Genomic DNA, 27321 nt, shown 5'->3' with positions numbered 1-27321 from the left:
GGGACGATTGTTCTTCTGATGTGAGCTCTGGGCCCGCAGAGGAAAATCAGATCTATCATAATAATGGCCACGATGATGAGAATGATAATGTTGACAGTGACTCCTTTAAATGAGTTCCGACTTCCTGGGTCAGGGGCTTTATATATGTTATTGGGGGCACCAGGTGATGTGCAAAGACTTCCGTTTCTCAGATGAGAAAACTGAGGCTCAGGGAGGAATAAGGGACTCGCCCCAGCTTGGACAGCTAAGGAGCGGCAGAACTGGGATTCTCAGCCAAGACTCTGTGACTCCAGAGTCTCCCCAAATCTATCTTTTCATCACCCCACGCTGCCTTATTGACCATTTTCAAAGAGTTTGACCCACTTTTTCATGGAAAACTGAGATGGCAGAGCAAGTGGCCGGTGTGATGGGGGCTGGAGTGGAGCCAGGACTCCAAGCCACCCTCCCAAGGTGGACAACCCCACATGTCTCCTGTCCTCCCAGCGTGATGGGGAAGATTTCAAGGCATCTGAGCGCTGCTGGAGGCGTCCCCACATGCTCCCAGCATGACTCATTCATTCAGCTTAGCCCCCGTGGCTTTGCCCTGGTTGGGGTCGTGGCGCCCAGGAGGATCAGTTGTTCCTGGGATAATAGATACTGGGGCTCCGTGTGACCTGTGACCTCCCTCCGCACTCTGGCTGCGTCCCTGCCCCTGGATGGAAGAATCCGACCACCCAGTAGCCCGGCCCTGCGCAACACCTCCGCGCCATCACTGCCTGCCCCTGCGCTGGGAACTCATTCCCGGGGCCACCAGGGAATCTGACCTTTCCAGGAGAACTCCTGGCTGCCTCCGCGTGCTCCTAGGACCTGCGCGAAATGGGAAGGCGCATCCTCTAGCCCGGGTGAATAAGGGACCCTGCCTCACACGGGTGGACATCCCCAAGCCGCCTTCGCTGTGTTTCAGGTGACCGCACCCAGCCTGCGCGCCCCCAGCCCCCATCCCGGTGCCTTGCAGAGACTTCGCACACAGCCCCGGCCTCCCGGAGACCCTCCCGCCTCTCCTCTCCCCTCTCCCACAGACACTCCCTGACTGTGCCACATTTAACCCGGGACGTCCTGCCCACGCTCAGCCTCGCAGTCTCCGGCCCCAGCAGACACCACCTTTCCAGAGGTCGCTGCCCCATCCCGGGGACCCTCCGCTGGCTTCCTCACCCCTCGATCTTGGCAACTCCTACCGCTGCGCCCCAAGACGCCGGATCTAGCTGGGCATCCCCTCTCTGCACTCCGCACCCCTCCCGCAGCCCCTGTCCCCGCCAGCGCTCGCGACCCCCGGCGGGTTCGACCGGGCGCCCTCCCCCGGGCCGCCTAGTAGTGGCGCGTCCCGCCGCCTACTGGCCGGGCTGCTGCCTGTGCCCGGCTCCCGGGCGGCCCCTCCCCCGGCCGCGGCCCCGCCCTCCGCTCCCCTCCTCCTCCCCCTCCTCCTCCTCCTCCTCCTCCTGGCGCTCGCTCGCTCACTCTCTCGCTGGCTTGAGGGGCGGCCGGCAGCTGGCGCTGGCAGAGGCGGCGGCGGCGGCGGCGGCGGCACGACCGGGATGGGACGGGCGCTGGGGCGCAGGAGCCGCGGCGGCGGCGGCGGGGGCCGCGTAACTCGGGCCAAGTGCGGGGCAGCCGGCCAGGGCGCGGGGCGCTGAGGCTCCGCGGCCCCAGCTCCCCAGCCAACGCACGGCCGAGCCCAGGAGAGCGCGCAGAGGCGCAGCTGAGGAAGCGCCGCCAGCGCCGGCGCCTGCGTCTGGGGAGGAGCGGCGCGCTGGGAGCGAGCCATGCCCGGCGCCCGGGCGTAGCCGCCGGGGGCTGCTCCGGGAGCCGCGGGCCGGGCCGGGCGCGCGAGAGGAGCAGCCCCGCGCCGCGCCCACCGCGCGCCGAGGACCATGCCGCCCCCGGGCCGGGCGCCGCCGCTCGGGCTCCTGCTGGCGCTGACTGCGCTCCGGTGCCCAGGTAACGCGTCCCCGGACCCCATCCCCGACCCTGGCCGCGGCGCACAAAGTTGGCTGAACGGGCGGCTGCTTCCTTCTCAAGTCCCTGGCAGCGCGCATCTCCCGGACTTGAACAGACCTGGGGAGACCCTGGGAACCCAGGAGCCCCCGGCCCATTCCCCTTTGCCCAGCGCCTGGGGAGAGCCCGCTTGCCTTCTCCCCCAAACCCCTAGCTTCCTTGCGGATGCTTTCGGGACGCACGAGGGCCACAGACGGGGACACTAAGCCTCTCGAGGCGGGTGGGGGCGCGCCTCCAGGAATCGAGCCCCTCCCCGCCCTGCCTTGAGCCAACGTGCCCCCAGGGTCCCATTTCCTCCGGGGGTTTTGCTGGGCTGGGGCGTCGACGCAGCCCTTCTCCAGTGCCTTGCTGTCTGCGGTCGCACAGTGGTGCGTTCCCGGGACACCTGCGGGCCCCGGAGATGTCTCGGCCGGCGCTGTCTGGCTTGTCCGCAGCCCCTCCCCACGCTCCGCGGCCCTCCCCTGCTTTCACACCGCCCTCCCCAAGCTACCCACCCTCGCCAAATGGCCTCCCCTTGACCAAAGAGCAGCCTGCTGCTCGCCTTCTGCAAACGCGGGCTACGCCAGCGCCCTGACCCCAAGGCGGGCGGGAGAGGGTAGCGGCGGCCAAGCAGCCCAGGACGCGCCGGGCAGCCTGGAACGCGGTGTTGTCCAGAGCCATTGCCTGGGCACCGGGGAGCTGGACTCCCTGCTGAACCAGCTCAGTCGTCGTCCAATCCTAGTGAGTGGGGAAAGCAAAATAGTCAGGTATTGTCTGTCTCCGCTGGAGTTTGGAAAGCTTTCTATCCACCTTGGTGTGGCTACATGTTGGTTCTATAGAAAGCGTATCCTAAAATGACAATTCCTCCCCTCCCCCCACCCCATGCAAGCAGTGGAGAAAATCCTAAAGGCTCAGATGAACCCCGGGAACAGTCACGAGCAGCCTTCATGTGCTTTTGAAATCTCAGTTCCCTAAACCTTTTAAAAGCAAGACCCATGACTTGGGAACAGGTAGCTTTTGCTTTAGAAAAATCTCTCCTCATTTCCGTAACAAACAAATCGCACAGACAGGCAGAATGCAGTAGAAAAATACAACTTTAACTTTTCGGCTTTCACCGTCTTGGTAAGGTTGCAGTTAGGAGCAAACCTTGCATGTCAACTCGATGTTCGATGTGTTTTATTTGCATGGAGAAAGTCAGCGTCGGCTTCCTTTGAGATGCCCTTAAGTGACCCAAAATATTTACCAACACCTTCGACTTGGAGAAAACCTTCTATTGGAGATCTCCGTCAGTGTTCGGCTTTGGTTCAGCCTAGAGAGTGGCATCAGGCTTAACGTGGATGAATCTTGCCTGCTTGGCTAAGGAGCAGCTATGATAGCTGTTTTGCTTTCGGCATTCCTCTGTGGTACACGAGAGGGGCTGCTGCTGGGGCCGAGGCTGTTTTCTCTTAGCTGAAGCCCTGGGACCTGTTTGCAAAAGTGCACAGTCCCTCGGGCTTGAAAATTGCAGTTTTGTCTCTATTTTGTTTTTCCACGGGGGTCAGCATTTTCCTGGATGTGCTTATAAGTGAATATCAGAAGTCTCTCAGAGAAGCTGCCTGTCTAATGCTTTGTAAGAGAACAGGAAGGTCCCCCTACCACCCACCCCCCGCCCTCTCCCCCAGCGACAGAAGAGCCCGTGCCTGGCTCTGGAAGGCCCCATCTTGGTGGGGAAGGTGAGCTCCCATTGAAACCTGCTGCTGGCCGGGTCTTCGCCTGCTCCCCTGCTCTTTGCCGGCTCCCCTGCTCTGCGCCGGCTCCCCTCCTCTGCCTGCTCCCCTGCTCTGCCTGCTCCCCTGCTCTTTGCCGGCTCCCCTCCTCTGCCTGCTCCCCTGCTCTGCCTGCTCCCCTGCTGCTCTTTGGGAGAGTCTCAGCAGGGCAGCTCCTTCAGTTCCAACAAATGCCGCCTGGGCAGAACCCCCAGTGCCATCGCCCCGTCCCTGGAAGCACATGCAAGTCTTTCACTGGTCCCCACCAGGGACGTAAAGAGACGACAGTTTGATTACTCTATATTTAGCACTAGTTAGGAGGGATGGCAAAAAAAAAAAAAAAAAAAAAAATTCCTGAAAGATACTTTGCTGCCTACACTTGGTTTTGAGAGGTTCAGAGGAATTAACCAGAGCTTCCTTTAGAGCGGGTTGGATTTTCTGGATGATTTCTGCCATGGTTTACCTACCCCCTGTGGCTGAGGCTCTGGAAGAGGGGCTGGAAGAGTTCAGAGGCAAAGATGTGCACGCTGTCTCCCATCACACACACGCGGGGACTGGCTTCTTTGTCCCCCACCCCCCTTCCTGCGTGGGTAGCTGCCATGGTAAAGAGTATGGTGGGTGTACTTCTTTCAGCCTTGCAAGTGCTTAAACATATGGAACGGTACTTGGTAAGAGTCAGCACAAATCCCCCGGCTTAGCGACTAGGGGGCCCCTATTATTCGAACCACTTTTGTACATGCTTTGGCTTTGCAAATTAGCGGCGCAGTTACAGTCCCCGCTGGGGAAAATGAACGAACCTTGCTTCCTTGACTCATTATGCACGGGGGTCTAGGGTCTATGAAATCAGGGTGGGTGGAGCACCCCCCACCTACCCCACGACAGAGGGGCCGTGTGAGTAGCAGTAGGGAGCTTTGGCTTTCAGGGCAGAGGCTGTCTTCCTCCTGCCTGGCACCTTGGTGTGGCATGTGGTATATTTCTTTCTCATTACAATAATGATGGGGGTGGGGGTGCCTGTGTGTGGTGCTGCCCTTCAGAGAGGTGGCGTTGGGAAGTGGTGGGGAGTGGTATGCAAATGTCGTCGCCTTCCCCAGTGATTTAATGGCTGCACGGTGGAGGTTCCCAGAGTAAATCATTTCATCCCCCCTCCTCCCACCGGATGCCGGGAGCTGGGGAGGCGTGGGGCTTCTGCATGAGCTACTGCACTCAGAGCCAACAATGAGCACGGTGGTTGCCTTGATCCAAGGGAGCAAAAGAAACTCCTCATTTGTTGGCTGGGAGTCTGGGGTGGGGGTGGTCTCCGGGCCAGCAAAGCCCTTTCAGGGGCCTTGTTCCCAGATGCGTCTCCCAGCTCTATGCGGCTGGGTGGCTCCTTTCTTCTCTCCTGGGTCTCAGTTTGAATGGGGATGGAGGGGGTCCATTTCGCCTGAAGCCATGGGATTCAGCAATGCATTGCCGCCCATCACTGTGGCGAGATGGAGGCACCCTGGTACCGTGGGTGACGGGGGCGTCGCCAACTCTTCAGCAGAGTAGGCGCGTTGACTTCTAGAGCAAGAAGGCGCCTCAGAGCCTCTCCTTCAGCAGCCCCCTGGCAGATGGGAAGGAGACTTGGGCATGGGGACTGCCCCTTCAGGGTCACACAGTAAATTGGAGGCATGGGCTTCCCACTCCTTAACTCCTCACCTATGACTTTCTAACCCTGTACCTGGGAACTCTTCTGGTAGAGGAGTTCTACTATACAGTCCTTTAGGGAACTATGACTGCATTCAAGGATCCCAAGGTTATGAGAATGACAGCTGCTTGGCCTGGCCAAGACAGCCAGTGTCAAATTCAAAAGTTAGAGAGCAAGTCTTAGTGGTGATGGTGATGGGAAAGGGGTGGTGATGTGAAGGGGAAGGGGTGGTGATGGGGAAGGGGAAGGGGTGGTGATGGGGAAGGGGAAGGAGTGGTAAGGGGAAGGGGAAGGATGGTGTTGGGGAAGGGATGTGATGGTGATGGTGATGGTGATGGGGAAGGGGTGGTGATGGTGATGGGGAAGGGATGGTGATGGGGATGGGGAAGGGATGGTGATGGGGATGGGGAAGGGGTGAGGATAGGGAAGGGGTGGGGATGGTGATGGGGAAGGGGTGGTGATGGTGATGGTGATGGGGAGGGGGTGGTGATGGTGATGGGGAAGGGGTGGGGATGGTGATGGGGAAGGGGTGGTGATGGTGATGGTGATGGGGAGGGGGTGGTGATGGTGATGGGGAAGGGGTGGGGATGGTGATGGGGAAGGGGTGGTGATGGTGATGGGGAAGGGATGGTGATGGGGAAGGGATGGTGATGGGGAAGGGATGGTGATGGGGAAGGGATGGTGATGGGGAAGAGATGGTGATGGGGAAAGGATGGTGATGGGGAAGGGGTGGTGGTGGGGAGGGGGTGGTGATGGTGATGGGGAAGGGCTGGGGATGGGGAAGGGGTGGGGATAGGGATGGGGAAGGGGTGGTGATGGGGATGGGGAAGGGGTGGGGATGGTGAAGGGGTAGCGATGGGGAAGGGGTGGGGATGGTGAAGGGGTGGCGATGGGGAAGGGGTGGGGATGGGGAAGGGGTGGGGATGGGGAAGGGGTGGTGATGGGGAAGTGATGGTGATGGGGAAGTGATGGTGATGGGGAAGTGATAGTGATGGGGAAAGGATGGTGATGGGGAAGGGGTGGTGGTGGGGAGGGGGTGGTGATGGTGATGGGGAAGGGCTGGGGATGGGGAAGGGCTGGGGATGGGGAAGGGGTGGGGATAGGGATGGGGAAGGGGTGGGGATAGGGATGGGGAAGGGGTGGTGATGGGGATGGGGAAGGGGTGGGGATGGTGAAGGGGTAGCGATGGGGAAGGGGTGGGGATGGTGAAGGGGTGGCGATGGGGATGGGGAAGGGGTGGGGATGGGGAAGGGGTGGGGATGGAGATGGGGAAGGGGTGGGGATGGGGAAGGGGTGGCAATGGGGATGGGGAAGGGGTAGTGATGGTGATGGGGATGGGGAAGGGGTGGGGATGGTGATGGGGATGGGGAAGGGGTGGGGATGGTGAAGGGGTGGCGATGGGGAAGGGGTAGTGATGGTGATGGGGAAGGGGTGTTGATCGTGTTGGGGATGGGGAAGGGGTGTTGATGGTGATGGTGGCGGGGAAGAGGTAGTGATGAAAGCAGGGCAGGTGCTTCTTCCTGTGCTACAGGCACCATCCAGGCCTTTCCCTGCATGAACTCGATGGGATGCTCACCTCTCTGGCAAGTAGACACTCATTATTCCTAGTTTACAAGGGAGGATCTGGAGGTCCAGAGATGCTAAGTAACTTGGCTGGGGTCACATAGGATTAGGATTCCAGCCCAGGCACTGGTCTGTGTCTTACCCAGCACCTCACGCAACCAAGTTTCACTCTCTAGCCTTGTGCGGAATGGTGTGGCCCAGCCTCTGAACAAGCCGGGCTTATACTCCAAAGTGGTGGATGGTTGTTAAGCTCCTTCGATGTGCTAGCCTTTGCCGGCTTTCACTTCCTTTCTCTTCCCTCTTTCTTTGCAACAAATAAATGTGTTAATGTGAACCAAGGCTTAGAGCCATAGAAATCAAACACATCAGAGTCAACTCTGTAGGCAACTAGGAGTCCTTTAGAATTCTGTGCCCCTGAGCGATTAGATGGCTATGTTGAAGGGCAAGACTTTGGCAGGCCGAATTTTGGTCTCATGCATTGGAATACTGGTTTATTCCCTTGGCTGTGAGACTCAGTTTTCCCGTCTGTAAAATGGGTGCTGAAATTCTCCCTGTCTGTTCTCATTATGAGGCTGGGGACTTCAGCAAGAAAGAGGTTTGTAAACAGCAATGGTGTGCTAATGTGTGAGGCTGTTAGCACAGGGCACGAGTCCCAGGACAGGAAAGGAGGCAAGAAAGGAAGGGCTGATTGGGGACACATGCTGCAACCATCACAGCTGCAAAGAGAAGAATCATGTGCCTCAGAATTAGTAGTAACACAATAACTAACCCTGCTCTAGGGCACACTGTGTGTTCTTAGCCCTTCGTAGATTTTACTTCACGGATTCTTCAACAACCCTAATGGGGTAGGGATTTCTATTTGTTCCATTTTACAGATACGCAGACTGAGGCCCAGAGAGGCAATGTGAGGTTTGCAAAGTCACACAGCCAATAAGTGATGGGGTGCGAGTGTGAACCCTCGTGTGTCTGTCCCAGAGTTGGTTCTCTTAGCTACTACATTCAGTTCATGGGCACTGAAGTTTTGGTGCAATTTATTGGATTTTGAGGCTGATTTGCACCCAAGGGATTAAGGGATGTGTCTCGAGTCAAGGGGAGAGTTGGGTCTTTTGCGAGAAACACAGTTTGGAGAATTGTGCCCCTCCCCTGACCCCCACTTATTTTAGAGATGAGGTCTTGCTCTGTTTCTAGGCTGGAGTGCATTGGCGCAGTCATAGCACACTGCAGCCTTAGACTCCTGGGTCAAGCCATTCTCTTGCCCTGGTCTCTCAAAGTGCTGGGATTACAGGTGTGAGCCACCATGCCTGGCTGAATCTTGTCCCTTCTAAAGTCCACCTCCTCATTGGGGAGCCCTGGCCTGCTTCGGCAAGAGGGCTTGGCGTTTGTGGAAACAGCAGATGTGGAAGGCCCCTGGAGGGTGGATGGCTGCAGACTTCTCTTGTTAGTCACCAGCATTTACAAATTGGGAGGTGTCAGTGTCCCAATCCAGTTTCTGGCTTTGCTCAAGAAATTGGGAGATCTTGGAATACTGGTTTAACCCCTTGGCCTCTGTGAGACTCAGTTTTCCCATCTGTAAAATGGGTGCTGAAATTATCCCTGGCTGTTCACATTACAAGGCTGGGCGCTCCAGCAAGAAAGAGGTTTGTAAACAACAATGGTGTGCTGATGCGTGAGGCTGTTAGCACAGGGCACGAGTCCCAGGACAGGAAAGGAGGCAAAAAGGAAGGGCTGACTGGGGACACATGCTGCAACCATCACAGCTGCAAAGAGAAGAATCATGAACCATCAGCTGTCTGCCAAGTGGTTCCTCACTTCAGGATTTCATAGGATTCTTGGGCAACTGTTGAGTTAGGGGGTAGGAAGTGTCCTCAGATGGGGACACTGAGGCTCAGAGGAACCTAGGGACTGACTCAACATAAGTCAGTCCATGAATGGCAGGGTAGGGTCTCCTCCCTGGAGCTCATGACTTCTGTGCCGATGGTGCCTTCTTGTCCTGGAGTTTTGCCTCAGTTTCCCTGTCCTCAGGCCTGGGTACCTGTGATCTCCAGGCTTTGTGTTCTAGGGCAGGTTGGGTGGTGATGAGGAGACAGATAAGAAGCTCATAAATACACCCACAGGAAAATCCCAGACATTAATTTGTGTTTTTCATGGTCAATGCAAGGCAATACGATGAAGAGTGACTGTGCGATCCAGGACGACTTCTTAGAGGAGGTGACAGTTTTCTAATTTGAGACCTTAATGACCAGAGAGAGCCAACTGAGAGAAGGGGGTTCTGGGCAGAAGGATGTGAATCCTTGCAAGGTTCTTTGCAGAGTGTCTGGCACATAGAAAGTGCTCAAGAAGTGGCAGCCAGCTCATTCATTCATTCATTGAACAGAAGTATAAATCGGTGCTAAGCACTTGGGACACAGCAGGGAACAAAAGAGACGAATCCCACACTCTGATTCTCGCAGAGCAAGACAACAGTAAAGCAGTGGACAAAGAAATACGAACTTCAGTGTCAGGTGCCCTGGGGAGAGAAACGAAGCAGAGGAGCTGGTCATCACTTTCCTACTCCACCAGCTGCATGGCTTTCCATCTTCCCATTCAGGGCAGAATGGACCCTCAATGCCCGTTCTCTGCTGGGGCAGGAGAGAAAGAAGCCTGGGTGCTTTGGAGTTGAATTCCAATGGCTTCCCTTGGCCAGATCACCTGGTTCTGCAGCCAGGGTGCTCCTGTCTCCCTTCCCTGACACCCTGACTCTTAACTGATCAATACCCTCTCCTTATGCTCGGCCCCAAAATAGTTACATAAAAAATCAATAGAGTCCAATTTGATTTGCTGTATTTTATTACTGAGGGTGATAGAGTCGCTCGGTGCTCCGAGCCTGGTCTGAATTAACCCGTTGGGGGGCCTCACTCATCGTGGCTGCGCCTCCGAGTCCGGGATGCTGTGCCCAGGAGGGGTGACTCAGTAAATCATGCCTCAAATGTCTGCTTTGTGTCCTGAATGGCTCCCGCCGGGGCTCTCAGCACATTGCAGCAAATGGACACATGAAAATACTGCTGTGGCTGCAGCCGGCACTCCTGGGGTGACTCGCCGGGCCTTCCAAGGGGTCCTGGCTTTGTTTTTGGAACTCTGGAAGGGGGGCTGGCAGTGCCTCATCTCCTGGCCCCCGGAGTCTGTGGCTCTTTGTTTGCTGGGTCTTCTCCGTGTTGTGTACTCAGCCGACATATCTATAGCTTTGGCTTGGTATTTTTCCTTTCTGTAGTCTTGCCATCTGCTGCTGCAGGCTGCTAGCATTCCTGGCGAGCAGAGGAGGCCAGGTCAGTGGGGTTGGGGGGCACCTGGGCAGAGAGATGGCAGAGGTGGGAGGGCCGGGTGGGAGGTGAACCTATTTTCTGCAAGTCTGCAGGTTGGGCAAGCGGAGGGAAGGGGGAGGCATGGTGTAGATGGAAAACGTTATTTTGCTAGAAAAGTTGTCTCTAAGCAGCAGCGAATCAGAACTTTTCCAGGCTGGTGGAGGGCCGCTGGCTGCCTCTGGGCCCTATCTGGCCTGCAGACTTCTCTTATTAGTTGCCGGCATTTAAAAATTAGGAGCTGTCAATATCACTATGCAGGTTTCTGGTTTTTCTCAAGAAATTGGGAATTCTGGGCAGTGTTGGCCTTGCCTCTTGACCTGAGACTCAGTTTCCCCTTCTGTAAAATGGGCTCTGAACTCTCACTCTGGCCGACCTTGTTCCCGGAGACCTCCCTCCAATTCGCAGCCTTCCTGCCTTCCTGCCTTTGTCTGTTCCAAGACATTTTTATTGTGCACTGCACTGTGGCAGCCCCTGTCCGTGGTGCTGGGGATATCAGCAGGAAGAAGACAGGCAAAGAACCCCATCTTTGTGGTTAGCATTAAGGTGGAGAGAGACGGATACTGAACACAGTAAATGAACACACTGTTGATTACCTGGTGGTCAGTGCTGTGGAGAAACGGAGTGGGGGGAGCAGCGATGGAGCACTGGGGAGGAGGGTTTGTGGGGTTTTTTTTTTTTTTTTTTGAGGTGGAGTTTTACTCTTGTTGCCTGGGCTGGAATGCAGTGGAGTGATCTCGGCTCAGTGTACCCTCTGCTTCCCGGGTTCAAGTGATTCTCCTGCCTCAGCCTCCCAAGTAGCTGGGATTACAGGCGCTCACCATCATGCCTGGCTAAGTTTTGTAGTTTTGTTAGAGACGAGGTTTCACTGTATTGCCCAGGCTGGTCTCGAACTCCTGACCTCAGGTAATCCACCCACCTCGGCCTCCCAAAGTGCTGTATTACAGACGTGAACCACAGCGCCTGGCCGCGTTCTCTGTTTTATACATCAGAGTCAGAAAGGTGGCATCTGAACAAAAACCGAAAGGGTTAAGGGAGGAGGCCAGGTGGCTATCTTGGGAGGAGTGTTCCAAGCAGAGGGAACAGCAGGTGTGAAGGCCCTGAGGTGGGAATGTGCTTGGCAGGGTCGAGGGACAGAAGGGAGGCCGGTGAGTGCTGTTCCCTCACTCTGTGGGCTGAACGAGTGAGAGAACAGCAGGAGGAGAGGACGCCAGGGCAGTGAGAGGGACTAGTCTTTGGTTAGAACTTTGAGTTTTACTCTGAGTGAGATGGGAGCTGTTGGCAGGGTAGAGCCGAGGAAGGATCTGCTGTGACTCACAGGAGCAGAAGCCCTGAGGGGCTACGCAGTAGTCCAGGCAAGTGACTGTGGCTGCTTGGACCGAGTGGTTGCTGCAGAGGAGGTGAGAAGTAGTGAGATGTGGGGTGTATTCTGAAATCTGAGCCACAAGATTGACTGATAGATTGAGTTCGTTTAGTAGATATTTATTGTCTACTACGTGCCCATTATGGTACTTGGAATTGGGAACAAATCAATGTTTCTTAGTGATGAAATTAGCAAACAGAACAACAGAACTTCAACTGTGAGTTGGGCCTTTGCCTTTTGTTTGATCTTCCCAAGAGCCCCGGTGGAGAACGGCCTGCATTTTGCATCTGTAAGATGGAGATATTTATACATCATTAATGACTGGGCACAGTGGCTCATGCCTGTAATCCCAGCACTTTGGGAGGCCGAGCTGGGAGGATCACATTAGGCCAGGAGTTCGAGACCAGCCTGAACATAGAGAAACCCTGTCTCTACTGAAAATACAAAAAATGAGCTGGGCATGGTGGTACATGCCTGTGGCCCCAGCTACTCAGGAGGCTGAGGCAGGAGAATTGCTTGAGCCTGGGAGGCAGAGGTTGCAGTGAGCCGAGATCACGCCACTGCACTCCAGCCTGGGTGACAGAGCAAGACTCCGTCACAAAAAAACAAAACAAAACATTGTTAAGGAGAATAAAGTTAAGAGGGGTCATGAGGTGGTAGTTGTGGAATGCTTACTGGCACATAGTAAGTGCTCAGTAAAGAGTGGCAATGATGAATATTGTTAGCATAATGCTGATAGGTTAATGATGGTGCTTGATGGGACCAGGGCTCAGTTATGCTGCTTGCCCCAGGAGAAACACAGCTGAAAAGAGCAGAGTTAGGATTTGACTTGTAATCTGTCGGACTCAGTTTGGTATTCATTTTTCCTGCTGAAATCACTAAGATTTTAATTTTTAAATTAACTTTTATTTTAAGTTCAGGGGTACTTGTGCAGGTTTGTTATGTAGGTAAACTTGTGTCATGGGGGTTTGTTGTACCGATTATTTTATCACCTAAGTATTAAACTTAGTATCCATTAGTTATTTTTTTTCCTGATCCTCTCCCTCCTCCCACCCTCCACCCTCCTGTAGGCACCAGTGTGTGTTGTTCCCCAATGTGTGTCCATGGAAATCACTAAGATTAAAAGAAAAAAATTCTTCCTCTGTTCATGATGCGATGATTCTGGCACAGTTTATCGTTCATTTGCTAGTACAGGTGTTTTCGTTTTATTTAGTAGAGGTGTATGTGAAAAGGTGTGTGTCAATCAAATTTTATTTCCTCCATCAACTTCCAGGACATTTTAGAGATGTGTAAAGTCTGTTTGACCTTTTGCTGGCCTTGGCTCCTGACTTGTTGCTTGTTATTTTCTGTACCCTTTACTCCAGGCATCAGCAAGCCATGGGCCATGGACCAAATTTGGCCCTCTATTTGTTTTTTAAATAAAGTTTTATTGGAACACAGCCATGCCTATTTGTTTACATATTATCTACAGTTGCTTTTGTACAACAATGACAGAATTAAGTAGTTGTGACAGGTATCATATGGCCTGCAAAGCCTAAATAACCTACCTACACTGTGGTCCTTTTAAAGAAAAAAATTGCCTTAAATGTTCAAGTAGGGAATGCTCTGCGAATGTATGTTTATAGGATACTGACAGTGTTCAAAAACAAGCCATCATTTTTAATGTCAAAAAAAATTATCCAGCTCCTCGGAATGAGAAGAATTGTGGGTTTGGTAACTCTCAGAGGAAAAATAAAAACATATTGATCGAAAGTTGCCATCAATTTAGTAATGCTTTTGAATGAGTAGGTTTTGGTAATTACAGTAGATTTATGTAACATTTAAAAAATAGTAGCATGTGTGTGTGAGATATTTTTTACTCTGTAGGCAAAGCTCAATGGCTAACAGCACAGACGACCCCTTGTAGGGAGGCTGTGGAGGGAACTGATCAGTGATTTTATACTCAGAGTGATTCCAATCCATGCATCTCTTTCATAACCTTGTGTTTCTTCATATTGGGTTAAAAGATGGATATAGCCTTCTTTATGTTTAATCTGTGACATCCAGGCTTATGATATTTTAAGTTTCCAATGTGATGCTGCAATGGAGATGAGGCGCCAGTGCAAGGGAATGTCACTATTTTAGTCTGATTCTCTTAGTTGTAAGGGACAAAAATGGGAATTTAGGGATCCTTGGAGCTGAGAAATTTAAGAGGGAAATGGCTTCAGGTATGGCTGGGTCCAGGGGCTTAACACTCTCCTAATGGGGGCTTCTGCTCTGTCTGCCACTTGGTCTCTTAGTTCTTTTTCTCTCTGTGTTGACTTAATTCTCAGACAGGCTCCCCCATTCTGATTGTAAAGTTGGCCACTGTTGGCTCCAGCCTGTCCTCCAACCAGCAGAAATAGAATGTTTCTTTCCTAGTCATCCTAGCAAGAACCCCAGGACTGACTTTTACTGGAGTGACTTGGGTCATGTGCTGACCCCTCATCCAGGGACTGGGACTGTGGGGATGGAATCCGATCAGCCACACTTAAGTCAGAAGCTCATTTCTGGAACTGGAGTTAGAACCGTGTTGCCAGAGAGGAGCAGAGGTTATTTCCCAAAGGAAAATATGGATGCTCGCATCAGAAGGAAGAAAAACTACTACTGCAGCCCACCAAGTAGGGTGGGGAGAACCCGCAGGCCTGCAGAGCACTCACATGTGATTGATGCCTCTGGGGTCCCTATGCCAGGAAAGGAACCGATACTGCCTCCCTCCCGCCCCTGGAGGCTGCCCTTTGAGCTGCTTCCAAAGCTCCTCGGGCTTCTTTATTGTGTGTGTGACCTCTGAAACCCCAGCCCAGTGACTTCACACATATTTTGTGTTGCTTTGGTTGAGGACGAATACTTGGAAGATGATCTGCCAATATGGATTAGAGTAGTGTCTGGTCTTTGACCCAGCAATCCCACTTCTGGGAATTCTATATTGTATAAATAAGAGGATTGCCATGAAACAGTTGTGTGTGCTGTTTCAGAGGCAGCACACAGCGTTAGTGATGGAGTTTGGCTCTTCATCACTGCTGTTTGCTGCCCCTGAAACAGGCACACACACAGCATCATATGCACTTTTGCATAATTTTACAAGTGTGCAGGAAGGTGTGGGGACCCATGCCAGTGGTTAACCTTACTGACCTCAACAAGGGAATGAAGGGGTGATGCTTGCAAGGCTGATGGAAAAGGAGGGGAATGAGAGGGGAAGGAAACCAAGAATGCTTTGGATATCTTAGCTACGGTAATGCTGATATTTAAGTTGCGAGCCCAGCTCTTAGGGTTTCTGGGTCCCTGTTGGAGCAGGTGGAAACTCTCTGAGTTTGCTGCCATGGTTGGTTTGTGGGTTCTGGGGGGCTGTGATACAGGGAGCTTAAGTGGCACATTAAGAATGACGCTTGGGGCATCTCTGGGGGAACAAGGAAGCCTAGATTTGATGTGCTGTGTATATCTGTTCAGATCGGGTTTGTCAGTGAGTGAAGAGACTTAAAATAGTGGTGGCTTAAAAATCAGAGGTTTCCAATAAGATTCTGAAGTTAAGTAGCCCAGGACTGTTATGTTGAATCTGTTCCATGAAGTACTCATGGACTCGCCCTCCTTTCTACCGTTTCAAGGTTGTGATTTTTGTCCTCATGGCTCAAAATGGCAGCTACAGGTGCAGCCATCTCATCTCCATCCCAGGCACCAGGATGAAGGTATAGATTTAAAAAAGGGCAGAGGATATGCATCAGCTGTCCTTTAAGGAACAGTCCTAGAAGCAGCACCATGGTGCTGCCTTATGTATCGCACTGGTGAAGACTGAGTCACATGGCCACATCTTGCTGCAAGAGAACCTGAGAAATTCAGTCTTTATTTTAGGTTGCTAAAAATCAGAATTTCTCTGTTACCATGGAAGAAGGAAAGAATGGATATCGGGCACAAAGTTGTTAGTTTGTGGTAAATCCCTTGGCAGGATGTAGAATTGCATCTGGAGAAAGGACTTGAACCACCAGTGTTATTTCCACACTTGTCTTCGTAGAGTTTGTGTGTGTGTGATTGCATTCTGCCTTCTAAGGTGGGGGCTGGGGACATGTAGTTTTTCTGGGTGCCAGGAGGAAAATAAAAACAATTTGCTGAATGCATACATGTATCCCTTTCAAATATACAAAAACGGTTTTGGAAATATTATAGATAAGCCTGAAGTCCTTTTTGACCAGTTTCATATTCTCTCAAGAGGTAATCAATTGTTGGTTTGCCGTGTATTTTTTCCTGTAGGAAGTCTATAGTATACCATTGTTTTAAGTTTGTTTTTATACATATACCCTTTGTCTCTTCAGTATTTATCTCTGTTTTCCAGGTACATATAGAACTACCTTATTTTTTTTGAATTGCTGGCTGGTATTCCATGGCACACATATAGCAAGATGTAGCTAGTGAATTTCCTCTGCCTCATGAGATGGGGGATTCCTTAGGCATGAAAGGGGGTTCAGAAAGATTTGCAAATGTCCATCCCACCCACCAGGAATACTGGGTAGGGATCAGCACCCACTGAGGATCTCTAGACATTTAAGGAAAGTGAGGATATGATTGTGTGATGGCAGAAGAAAGAACTGACATCTGAGGAGATTGAGTTAACAGAGAAATGTGGAGCCTGGGGGCAGTCAGGAGATGGTGGGAGAAGGAGACTTGTTCTTAGAATTCAGACCTCTTGCCCAAGAGTAGTTTCTTGAGGGCAGGACCCGGCCAGTGCTTCCCAAGTTTCTGTGACTGGTGGTTCTGGCTGTGGACAATTCTCAGAGGACTTGGAATGCCAGCCTATCTACTCATGGCATTTCTCCAGATTCTAGGAGCTTTGATCTTAGAATAGGAGCACCCTCTAAGTTCTCTGGTATATGCCTCTGTAGCACTTAACACAAACACATTTGTTTCTAATGGAAAACTCTCTAAAAAGCACTATGAATTTATGATGGAAATTTATTTCTTTGATATTTTTTTCTCTCTCCACCCACCACCCCCCACGCCCAGCCCAGTTAAGTGTTTCTCTCTTGAATTTATGGGCTGAGCTGCTGAGAGGGTCTGCATATTTCAGGGGGAAAAGTATTGGGGAAGGAGGTATTGGCCTTGCTGTTTGCACAGCAAAGGCAAATAGGAAGCAGCCTCATCTTCCTATTTGATCAATTTGCCTGTCATCTCGGGTCATTTCACAAGGGTGACTAAATTCTGCTTCACTCACACTGTAGCAGAGAGGACAGTAAGAGAGAGAAAGGTGCTAGAATTTCTTTCTCAATATTTCTTGTCCTTCAAGTTTTCCTTACTCCTCTTATTCCCTTTCTTTCTTCATGAAAGATTTAAGTAAGTGTTTGGGTGAGGGAATGAACTACCACAGCACTTCCTGTCAGCTTTATATCGCTCACTGCTTCGTTATATACTGTTTGCCCCTCTGCTAGCTGCTTATGCTTGCTAACTGAAGTACATCACTGAAATTAAGGGCATGAATTTAGGCAGCAGGCTGCCTGGGTTTGAATCCCAGCTCCACCACTGGCTAGCTCTGTGACCCTGGGTGGGTTAATTAATGTCTCTGTGCTGTAGCATTTTCATTTGTGAATGGGGAGAAGAGGAACTCCTACCCCTTGAGATGTTGTGAGGATTAAGGGGGAGATACTGTGTAAGAAGAAGTTAATGTAGTGCTTGACATCACATCAGTGTTTAGGAAATGTCAGCAACTGCTTTAATCTGCTTTGCCAGTCGGTGAGTTCAATGAACACCTACTATGTGCCCTGGTGGTTGTCTCTGTGGTGTTGCTCATCTCTTCTCCCATATTATTTCATATTCAGATTCTGTCATATGATATTGCTTGTCTGCTCCCTCATCCTGGTGTCACACCCTCATTTTCTCTTAGGGGACCATTTTTCCCTTGCTGTAAATCCCTGTGGCTTGGGTGTTGGTAAATTTTCTCCTCCCCCTCCCATGGGCCAGTTCATGACTTGCACACAACCAATCAGAACGTCCCATCTGTCAGGCCTCAGGGATTGGATCAGGGTTGGGCACATGGCCTAAGCTGGGCCAGTGAGGGCCAGCCCTGGGATATTTGTTGAAAGTGCTGGGGAGGAAGTCTTCCTTTTCTGTTGCAGATGCCAATCTGTTAGTATGTGAGTCTAGAGGTAAGTCATTACTACTGTGAAATAAATGACCACAGACTAACAGCTTAAAGCAGCACACATGTGTTATCTCACAGTTCCTGTGGGTCAGGAATCCAGGGACAGCCTAGCTGGATCCTCTGCTCCAGAAGCTCTCATAAGGCTGCAGTCAAGGTGTTAGCTAAGGTTTGGGTCTCATCTGAAAGCTGGACTGGGGAAGGATCTGCTGCTATGCTCACAATGGCGGTTGATAGGATTCTGTTTTTGTGGGCCTTTGCCCTGAGGGCCACAGTTCCTTGCTGACTGTTGGCCAGAGGCTGCCCTCAGTTCCTGCCCGTGGGGCCCTCTCCATATGGCAGGTTGCTTCATCAGAGCCAGTGAGTGACAATCTCTAATCACAGAAGTGAAGTCCCTTCAGTGTTGAGGCATTCTATCAGTTAGAGGGAAGTTACACAAGGAGGGCTAGACAGGACTGTGAACACCATGAGGCAGACCTTTGGAGGCTGTCCTAGAAGCTACCTACCATTATGGAACTGCCTGAGAATGAAACCAGATGGAGAAAAACCTGGAGTGCAGGGGGAGTGAGGGAGAGTTTCCTGGTGACCATATTTGAGTGCTCCAGAGTAGCTGTTTCTGATATGGACTTGATCATGAACTTCCCCAGTACATGATCCAACACAGTTTTTTTCTTAATTGGGTTTCTTTCACTTTCAACCAGAGAGTCCTGGTGAAGTCCCATGAAGGCTTCTTAGATCCCGTTGCCTGGCACTGTCTTCTCCTTTGAAAGGCTTTGGCTTAACTGAAATCTAGGTTGGAAAATGTGCAGAAGCTTACATCTGCCTCTAGACTGAGCTCATCAAGGGCAAAGTTGCATGAATTTTTTTTTATTCCCTTCCTCACTTTACTTCCAGTGCCTAGAATGCTGTGAGACACAGAGTAGAAGCCATCTGCCAGTAATTACTGGTACAAGAGTCCCTTCCTTGTCCCCATCCCTTCCCCTGTGATCAAAAATGTTTCAAAAATTATCTCTATCGACTGCACCTGGCTTATGGTTGGAAAGCTGAATGTCAAAGACAAAAATATTGTTGATGCTACCCCCTAGAGGCAGTGCACAGCTGCACACAGAAATCTCAGTGAAAGTGTGAATTTCACAGCTTTGAGAGGATCTTCTTCATAGAAATGACACATCACAAGCAACAGAGCTGATCAGAGGTAGAGCTTACCAATTTAACATTTTGTATGTTAATTGATTACTTCTGTGACCATCTTGACATATACAAACATTTACCTGACACCACTATATTCATTTTTACTGATAGGATTTTATAATTTTTTTCTAGAGTTAGTAGAATTTTACTGCGTATCCAGAACTCATGATCTATTGGCTGCCAATATATAAAAAATGTTTTCTCCATAAACCACTTTAAAATGTTTTTCATTAATGCATGATGTAAAGTGTAATTTTTTTGCTCTTCCTTTATAAAATTGGGATGCATCATATATGCCGGAATTTCTCATAGGTCAGCAGATATGGATGGAGTATACACTCTAGGGCAAAACCTTGCTGGTGTATACTCTAGCCGTATCTGCTGACCTGCGAGAAATTCCGGTATATATGCTGACCTCCACAGAGTACTTTGAACAGGGAAACTTTAATGTAAAGAACTATCAACTCCTGTGTATAACAGGGGATTAGAATAAAAAGGGCTGAGAAGTAAAGAGAACCTTAAAGGAATAACAGATGCCCAAAGCAGCCTACGTAGGGCTGAAATGGAGCGGTTAGGTCAGTGGACTTGCTGGATTCACTAAATGGCAATAATCATAATCACTGCAGCCACATTTCAATGAGGGCTCCATGTACCAGGCAGGGTGCTCAGCCCCTTAGGTAGAGTATCTCATGAATCCTTTCAGTGAGGGCTCCATGTACCAGGCAGGGTGCTCAGCCCCTTAGGTAGAGTATCTCATGAATCCTTTCAGTGAGGGCTCCATGTACCAGGCACGGTGCTCAGCTCCTTAGGTAGAGTATCTCATGAATCCTTTCAGTGAGGGCTCCATGTACCAGGCACGGTGCTCAGCTCCTTAGGTAGAGTATCTCATGAATCCTTTCAATGAGGGCTCCATGTGCCAGGCAGGGTGCTCAGCCCTTTGTGTGGAATATCTTGTGAATCCTTTCAGTGAGGGCTCCACGTACCAGGCACTGTGCTTAGCCCTTTATGTAGAGTATCTCGTGAATCCTTTCAGTGAGGGCTCCATGTGCCAGGCAGGGTGCTCAGCCCTTTCTTAACGTGGAGTATCTCATGAATCCTTTCAATGAAGGCTCCACGTGTCAGGGACTGTCCTTAGCCTTTTATGTAGAGTATCTTGTGAATCCTTTCAGTGAGGGCTCCATGTGCCAGGCAAGGTGCTCAGCTCTTTATGTGGAGTATCTCGTGAATCCTTTCAGCAACCCCATAGACAAAGAGGTTGAGGCTGAGGGAAGGTGTGACTTGGCCAGAGCAGTTGGGGCAGGAATGGCTGGGGCTGCTGGGCCTCTCTGTCTCCATGTGGTCTCTTCCAGCCTGGCAGCTTCAGAGCAGCCCAACTTCTGTGGGCTTCGGTGTGTGTGTCTCAAGACAGAGCCAGCTGGCAGCTGGATGGCCTTTTATGCCCCAGCCTTGGAAACCATGTCCATCGCATTTTACTCATTAGCAGCCAGCCTATAATCCAGGGGAGGGGAATTTGGCTCCACCCCTTGATCAGAGGAACATCAAAGAATTTGCAGACACGCTTTCAAGCCATCACAAATTCTTTGGAGAGAGATTGCAGCAGACGGGACCCTCAGCAGGGGGGAATCATTAAGTCACCGAAAATGCCTCTAATCCACCTCAGTCTGGTCTGGGGAGGGGTGGAGTGGGGAAGAAAGAGCTTCTGAGCTCGTGGATTCTTCAGAAAGGCTGTGAGTTGTGGGATAGAGGGTGGGACTGCCCAACCCCACAGCTAGGAGACAGTGGTCCCATGGCCTTGCTCCCTTAGCTTTTCTCCCTTAGTTTTTTTCTGGTGGGATGGTATTCCTTTGGTCTTCCTCAGAGGTACCAGATGCCCCTTTCCTGGTGCTGTGGCTTGGGGGCCTGTGATTTTTTTTTTTTTTTTCTGAGACAGAGTCTGTCACTCTGTCACCCAGGCTGGAGTGCAGTGGTGCAATCTCTGCTCACTGCAACCTCTGCCTCCTGGGTTCAAATGATTCTCCTGCCTTCTTCTCCTGGGTAACTGGATTACAGGCACATGCCTCCACACCTGGCTAATTTTTGTAGTTTTAGTAGAGACAGTGTTTCACCATGTTGGCCGGGTGGCCTCGAACTCCTGGTCTCAAGTGATCTACTCATCCTGGCCTCCCAAAGTGTTGGGATTACAGGAGTGAGCTACCGCCTTGGCCTGATTGATGTAAATGAGGTCCTCACAGTCTCTGGTCTGGCTCCTGGACAACGTGCTTGGTGTGGGTGTTTAGTCTTCCTCTGCCCAGCCGCTTGGGAAGAGCCACTAGCCCGTTGCTCAGTTGCCTGGTGTCTTGTCCTGGCGGTGGCTTTGGGACCCAGACTTCCCTTCCTCAGAGCCACCTGCCTCCCCCTTCTACTTCATTCATTCATTCTGCTCCTCTACAAGGGATTCATTTCAAGTTGTTAGCATTCCCAGCTGGTGGCAGCCAGCTACCTTCATCAGTGTGAGAAACTTGAATTAGAGTATTAATTTCACCTGGGGCTTGGGCGCATTGTTTCTGCGCTGAGCACATATTTAACAGTGGGGAAAATGCAATTGGCTTCTTTCTCCTGTGCTTCTCCTAGAGGCTCCTGGGGGAGGTGATCGGGGTTTTGGGGTCTCTGAGCCCCGCCGGTTTCTCTGTGCAGGTCTGTGAGCCCTGGCTCATGATGCATTCGGTGGAAGGAACCTTTATCTACTCCTGTTCCACTGGTTATCAACTAGCATCTCGTGGCAGATACAGCCCAGGACATATCTGTTTGGCCAGCACAGTGCTTTAGTAACTTTTGAGCCAATATTTAAGAGCTAGAAGATTTAATATGAAAATCTGGATTTTTGGCGGCTTGTTGAAACAGCAGTAGGGCAGGTAGCACTGGGTCCTCTTCCCAGGGAGTGACTGGACTGCAGGGAGTGGAGGCCGCTCCCTTTGGACACACTCCCCAGTTCACTCCACTGGCATTTAGTTGAAACCTACTGTGTGCCAGGCATGCTTGTTGGTGCTGGCATTGTAGCCCCTGCTGTCAGGGAGCTTACATTCCATTAAGAATGGTCACTAATTTCTGTTGCCTGTTGGAACACTCCAGACCAGTGCTATTGGATCCATTCTACAGTGATGGAGATCTTCTCTAGCTGCACTGTTCAGTATGGTATCCAGCAGCCACATGTTGATATGGAGCACTGAAACGTGACCACTGTGTCTGAGGAACTGGATTTTTTTTTATTGCATTAAACATACATTACAAAATTTACCATCTTAACCATCTGTAAGTATACAGTTTTGTGGCATTGAGCACATTCTCACTGTTGTCTAACCATCGCCACCATCCATCTCTGGAACTGTACATTTTGCAAAATGGAAACCCCACACCCATTAATCAGTAACTCCCCTTTCTCCCTTCTCCCTTGCCCCAGGCCTCTGCCGTCTTTCTGTCTCTATTCATTTGAATATAAGTAGTATCATACAGTATTTGTCCTTCTGTGACGAGCTTATTTTACTTAACATTGTATCTTCGAGGTTCAATCATGTGTGGCATGTGCTAGAATTTTCTCCCTTTTTAAGGCTGGATAACATCCCACTAGGGAACTGAATTTTTCATTTCATTTCAATGTAATTAATATATATTTAAATTTGAGTAAATTTAAATGGCTGCCCATGGCTAGCTCATGGCTACTGTATTGGACAATGTGGGTTGAGGTATGTGAATTTGCATTCCCCACGCCTCAGTTAATCCAACTTCTTCATTTAACAGTTGGGGAAACTGAGGTACACAGATTGCACAGAGCCAGAGCTTGAACCCACGTCTTCCTGGTAGCTCACCTGGCGTGTCCGGTGTAACTAGTATCAGTTAGGCAATGAATGGAGGGATGGCAGTAGACAGAGTTGGGGAAGGTGGGCAGGGCCATGTTGACTAAGGGAAAGAGTTTGGCTTTAAAGAAGACAATTTATTGAGCTGAGATTTACATAACAACCATTTCAAAGTGTGCATTCAAGGGCATTTAGTTCATTCACAGTGTTGTGCAATCATCACCTTTAGCTAGTTACAAAATGTTTTCATCACCCCAAAAAGAGACCCTGTACCCTGCAGGTAGCCATTCCCCACCCCCATTCCCCCAGGCCCTGGAAACCACCCATCTGCTTTCCGTCTCTCCAGATGTGCCTGCTGTGGACATTCATATACATGGCATCACACAGGATGTGGCCGTCTTTCTCTTAGCATAACGTTTCGAGGTTCATCTCTGCTATTGCATGTGTCCGAACCCCTTAGGGTTTTGTAGTGGAATCGTCTTCCACTGTGTGGATAAGGGATTGGGATTTGATCTAAGAGCCGTGGGGACTCCCCTGCAAGGCCTTTGGTGGGGGTCTGTTTCTTGCTGAGCTGGCTGCGTGGTGGAAAGGAAAGCCCCTTCCACAGCCCTGTGGTAAACAGGTTTTCTCTCCCTGGGTTCCATGAAGCCCATCTCAGTTTTGTGTCCAGGGTCCAAAGGGACAGGGTTCTGGGCTGCCGTAGAAGTGGCTGCCTCGAGTGCCCCTTCATGCCGTCACCACAGGTGCCCTCCTAGGTGCAGAGGACGCTCGGACCTCGGGCAGGGGCTCTGCAGCTGTGTCCCCTGTGAGTGCTGCGGCCACTCTGAGTGCTGCGGCCACTCGCATGTCAGCTGAGCCTGGGATTATTGATTTACAGGAGGCAGATTATGTTTGGGAAATTGATTTGACTCAGAAGGGGAGCTCCCGCATGGAGGGGAAGGGATTGTACTCTGATGTGGCTCTTGCCTGGGAAGCAGGAGCCAGCAGGTGGTGGTGAGAGGCTTGGGGATTAAAGGGAAGAAAAAGAAAAGGGGAAGCCTCCAGCCAGCCTGAGCCTGGGTGCGCACGAGGGCCGCTGTCTTTCTGTAAATGCATGTTGGGGAACCTGGCCTGCTGGGTGAGGCTCACGTCTCTAAGTGGGGCAGAGGCTCGCGGATGGACCGCCCCGGGGGATGGTGCAGTGGACTTGCTGGGTGCCTTTGTCCCAGCCCGGGACAGCAGATGCTAGCAGTGGCAGCAGAGCGGCTGGTCACTGGGACAGTGCTCAACTTGGGGAAGGGGGCTGGCCCCCTTTCTGTCCTGGTCACCCCAGGGGAAGAGGGTGTTGGCTCAGTCAGCCTTGCTTTGCTTGAGGGACCGACGGCAGGGACCCTGCCACCCCGTTTCCTTTGTTCCTGGCTGCTGTGGTGCTGGTCATGCTTGGGAGCGTGGAGACACTCATTCCTTGTCTCTCCAAGCCGCCGGCCATTGGCCCAGATCGCAGGCACCTCTTTGGCAGATGTGGAGTCTGAGCAGCGCAGACAGGCTGCTTTTTTTGTGTGGTGACCCTTCTTTGTTCCACGAGTTTCCTTTTTTATCCGATGGCATGCAAGGGTTACTAATTTTATTAAAGAACACAATGACACCATTTGTACCGGTATAGTCTGTCCTTGTGGAACATGAAATTGTTCCCCAATCCTGATTTCTTTTCTCCTTCCCCGGAGATAAATACCGTTAGGATGGCTGTAGTGTCTTCCTTGCCTTGTCCTGTGAGTCTCGTAGGTGCCTGCTCATTCGCTTGGTCATTCATTCATTCAACAGGTATTAATGTACTGGAGTCTCCTCTCTGTCAGGCAGCGTCCAGACTCTGGGGATGTATCAATGAACAAGGCAGACAAAAATCTCAGCTCTTATGGGGTGAACAGTCAGGGAGGGGAGGCAGATGAGAAGCTAGATAAGTCACTAAAATGTTCCGCATGTTCGAAGCAGTAAATGCTGCGGAGAAAAATAAAGCAAGAAGTGAGGTTGGGTGCAGGGTAGGGAGATGCTGTCATAGATTGGATGGTCTGAAGAGACCTGGGTAGGAAGGTAATGTTTGAACAGAGATCCAGGGAATGTAAAGGGGCAAATTGCAGGGCTATCTGCGGGAAGGAGTGAGTGCAAAGGCCCTGGGGCAGAAGCCATCAGGTGTGTTAGAGGAGCAGCAGAGCTGCCGTGGGGCCAGAGCAGAGAGAGGGGATGTGGACTGCTGATGAGGGTGATCACACACGGTGCCATGGGCCATGGCAGGCCTTTCAACTTTTGCCCTGATTAAAATGGGGATGCTTTGGAGGGTTTCAGCAGTGAAGTGGGCTGGACCAATTTCCATTTTAAAAGGTTCTCCCTGTTGTGGTATAGCAGGCAGACTAATGTGGGTAGTGTGAGGTGGGGGGCCAGGAAGGGAAGCTACTGCTGTCGTCTGGTGAGCAGTCATGGGAGCTTGGGGTGGCAGGGGAGGTGGAGGGGACAGGAAGATACGAGCTATATTTTGAAAATAGAGGGCTGGGTGTGGTGGCTCATGCCTGTAATTCTATCACTTTGGGAGGTCGAGGTGGGCAGATTGCTTGAGTTCAGGAGTTTGAGGCCAGCCTGGGCAACATAGTGGATCCTGTCTTTACAGAAGAAAAAAATTAGCTGGGCCTGGTGGCATGTGCCTGTAGTCCCAGCTACTTGGGAGGCTGAGGCGGGAGGATCACTTGACCCCAGGAAATCAAGGCTGCAGTGAGTTGTGATGGTGCCACTGCACTCTAGCCTGGGTGACAGAGCGAAACCCTGTCTCAAAAGAGAAAGTACAGGAGAATCACTTGAGCCTGGGCGACAGAGATTGCAGCGATCTGAGCTTGTGCCATTACACTCCAGCCTGGGGGCAACGGAATGAGACTCTATCTGAAGAAAAAAAAAATGTAGAAACAAGGGGATTATTTTATCATGGTTTAGATGTGGAGTAATGAAAGAAAGAGGGGAGTCCCAGGGATATCCCTGAAGTTTTGGCCTAAGCCAAAACCTTAAGATGGAGTTGCCACCAGCTGAGCTGGGGCATCTCTGGGTGGAACAGACTTGGGTGTGAGTGGAAACTCCAGGTTGGGCAGGTTCAATTTGAGATATTTGATTTTTATGGAGTTGTTGGGTGTACAGCTGGGTTTATGGGTCTGGAGTTAAGAATTTAAACTGTCTCCTGCCCCAAATATGTGTTCCCCAGTCATCTTTCTATCACATTATCTTCCGCTTCCTTGCTACCTCCCCAAAGTCAGCCTCCAACCCTGTGGGCTTCCTGGGGCACAGCCCACTGAGGGGGAGCGAGGCTGCTCCGAGCAGACCAGCTGTCTGCTGCCTGTTTTCTGCACCGTCTCCAGGGCATAGAATGTTGGAACAGTGGCCTGGAGGCTGAGTTCTGGTGGGAGGACTCAGTGAGGAGTAGGATGGGAAACCAGGGGATCCAAAAAATAAAGACTGAAAATAGAAGGCAGCATGCACATTGCGACCGCCCTCACTCCTTCCACCCACTGCACACGGTTCACCTCCTTAGCGCTCGGTCTGGTTTTCTCTGTCACCAAATATAATAAATGCCTTCTCTTCCTGGCTTCTTGCCGGCCGGGATGAGTGAAGGATGCCCTCTCTTTTTCCCATGCCAGCCACCCCTGACCCTGCCTTTAACCATCTTGTCTGGGGAATTGAGCAAGCTCAGCTCCCCGTGGGCAGAGCAGGTCTCAGGGGATGTAAACACCCTTGTGAATTGCACCAGCTGGGCATTCATTGATGGGCACTAATGGCCTGGAATGGAGACACAAATGAACCTACAAATCACTTGTTTGTTTGAACAGGATCCAGAACGTATGGATTTGGTCACCTTTCTTCCCTCTTCAGGGACCATGGCAGCCTCCTCCTGTAGGTAGTTTTTCAATCTGACCACAGACAGGAGTGAGGCTGATCGGCGGCAGCTTGGGTCCTGACATTTGGTGGACTTTGCTTTGCTTTGCTTTGAGTTCTGTTTTCGATGGCAGGGCTTCCTGTCCCAGTGCAGAATTTCTCTACTCTGGCTGCCTAGTAGAATCATTTTTGGGGAGGAGAACCTTTAAGATACTAGTGCCCAGGCAGGATCTAGACCTGCTGAACGTCTGTGGATGTGGTCTGGGTATTTCTTCTGTTTAGTCGCTCACATATTAATTAATTAACTAATTAATATATATATATTTTGTAGAGACAGGGTCTTGCTATGTTGCACAGGCTGGTCTCAAATTCCTGGGCTTGGCCAGGCATGGTGGCTCATGCCTGTAATACCAGCACTTTGGGAGGTCAAGGCGGGTGGATTGTCGCCGAGGCAGGTGGAAGTCAGGAGTTTGAGACAAGCCTGGCCAATATGGTGAAACCCCGTCTCTACTAAAAATACAAAAAATTAGCCAGGCATGGTGGTAGGCATGAATAATCCCAGCTACTGGGAAGGCTGAGGCAGGAGAATCA

The 27321-nt window shown here is 51.2% G+C and overlaps 1 protein-coding gene across 4 annotated transcripts in view; it reads left to right on the top strand.

Moving 5' to 3' along the window:
- LOC105493580 (transmembrane protein 132B) overlaps positions 1-27321 on the top strand; it is a 504000-nt gene that overhangs the window by 33828 nt on the left and 442851 nt on the right. The window contains exon 1 of one of the 4 annotated variants that reach the window (XM_071070810.1): positions 925-943. The exons of 1 other annotated variant lie outside the window; for it this stretch is intronic. Coding sequence is in view for 1 of the 3 variants with exons in the window: in XM_024796551.2 (XP_024652319.2) it covers positions 1908-1974 (67 nt within the window). In the remaining 2 variants the exon portion in view is untranslated. Of the gene's footprint in view, positions 1-924; positions 944-1492; positions 1975-3113; positions 3133-27321 lie in introns of those variants that run through there. 2 more of the 4 variants (XM_024796551.2, XM_011761354.3) reach the window with 2 other exon arrangements.

This window comes from Macaca nemestrina, chromosome 10 (genome assembly GCF_043159975.1).
Source record: "Macaca nemestrina isolate mMacNem1 chromosome 10, mMacNem.hap1, whole genome shotgun sequence".
Taxonomy (NCBI): domain Eukaryota; kingdom Metazoa; phylum Chordata; class Mammalia; order Primates; family Cercopithecidae; genus Macaca; species Macaca nemestrina.
This window is presented reverse-complemented; position numbering and strand designations above follow the sequence as displayed.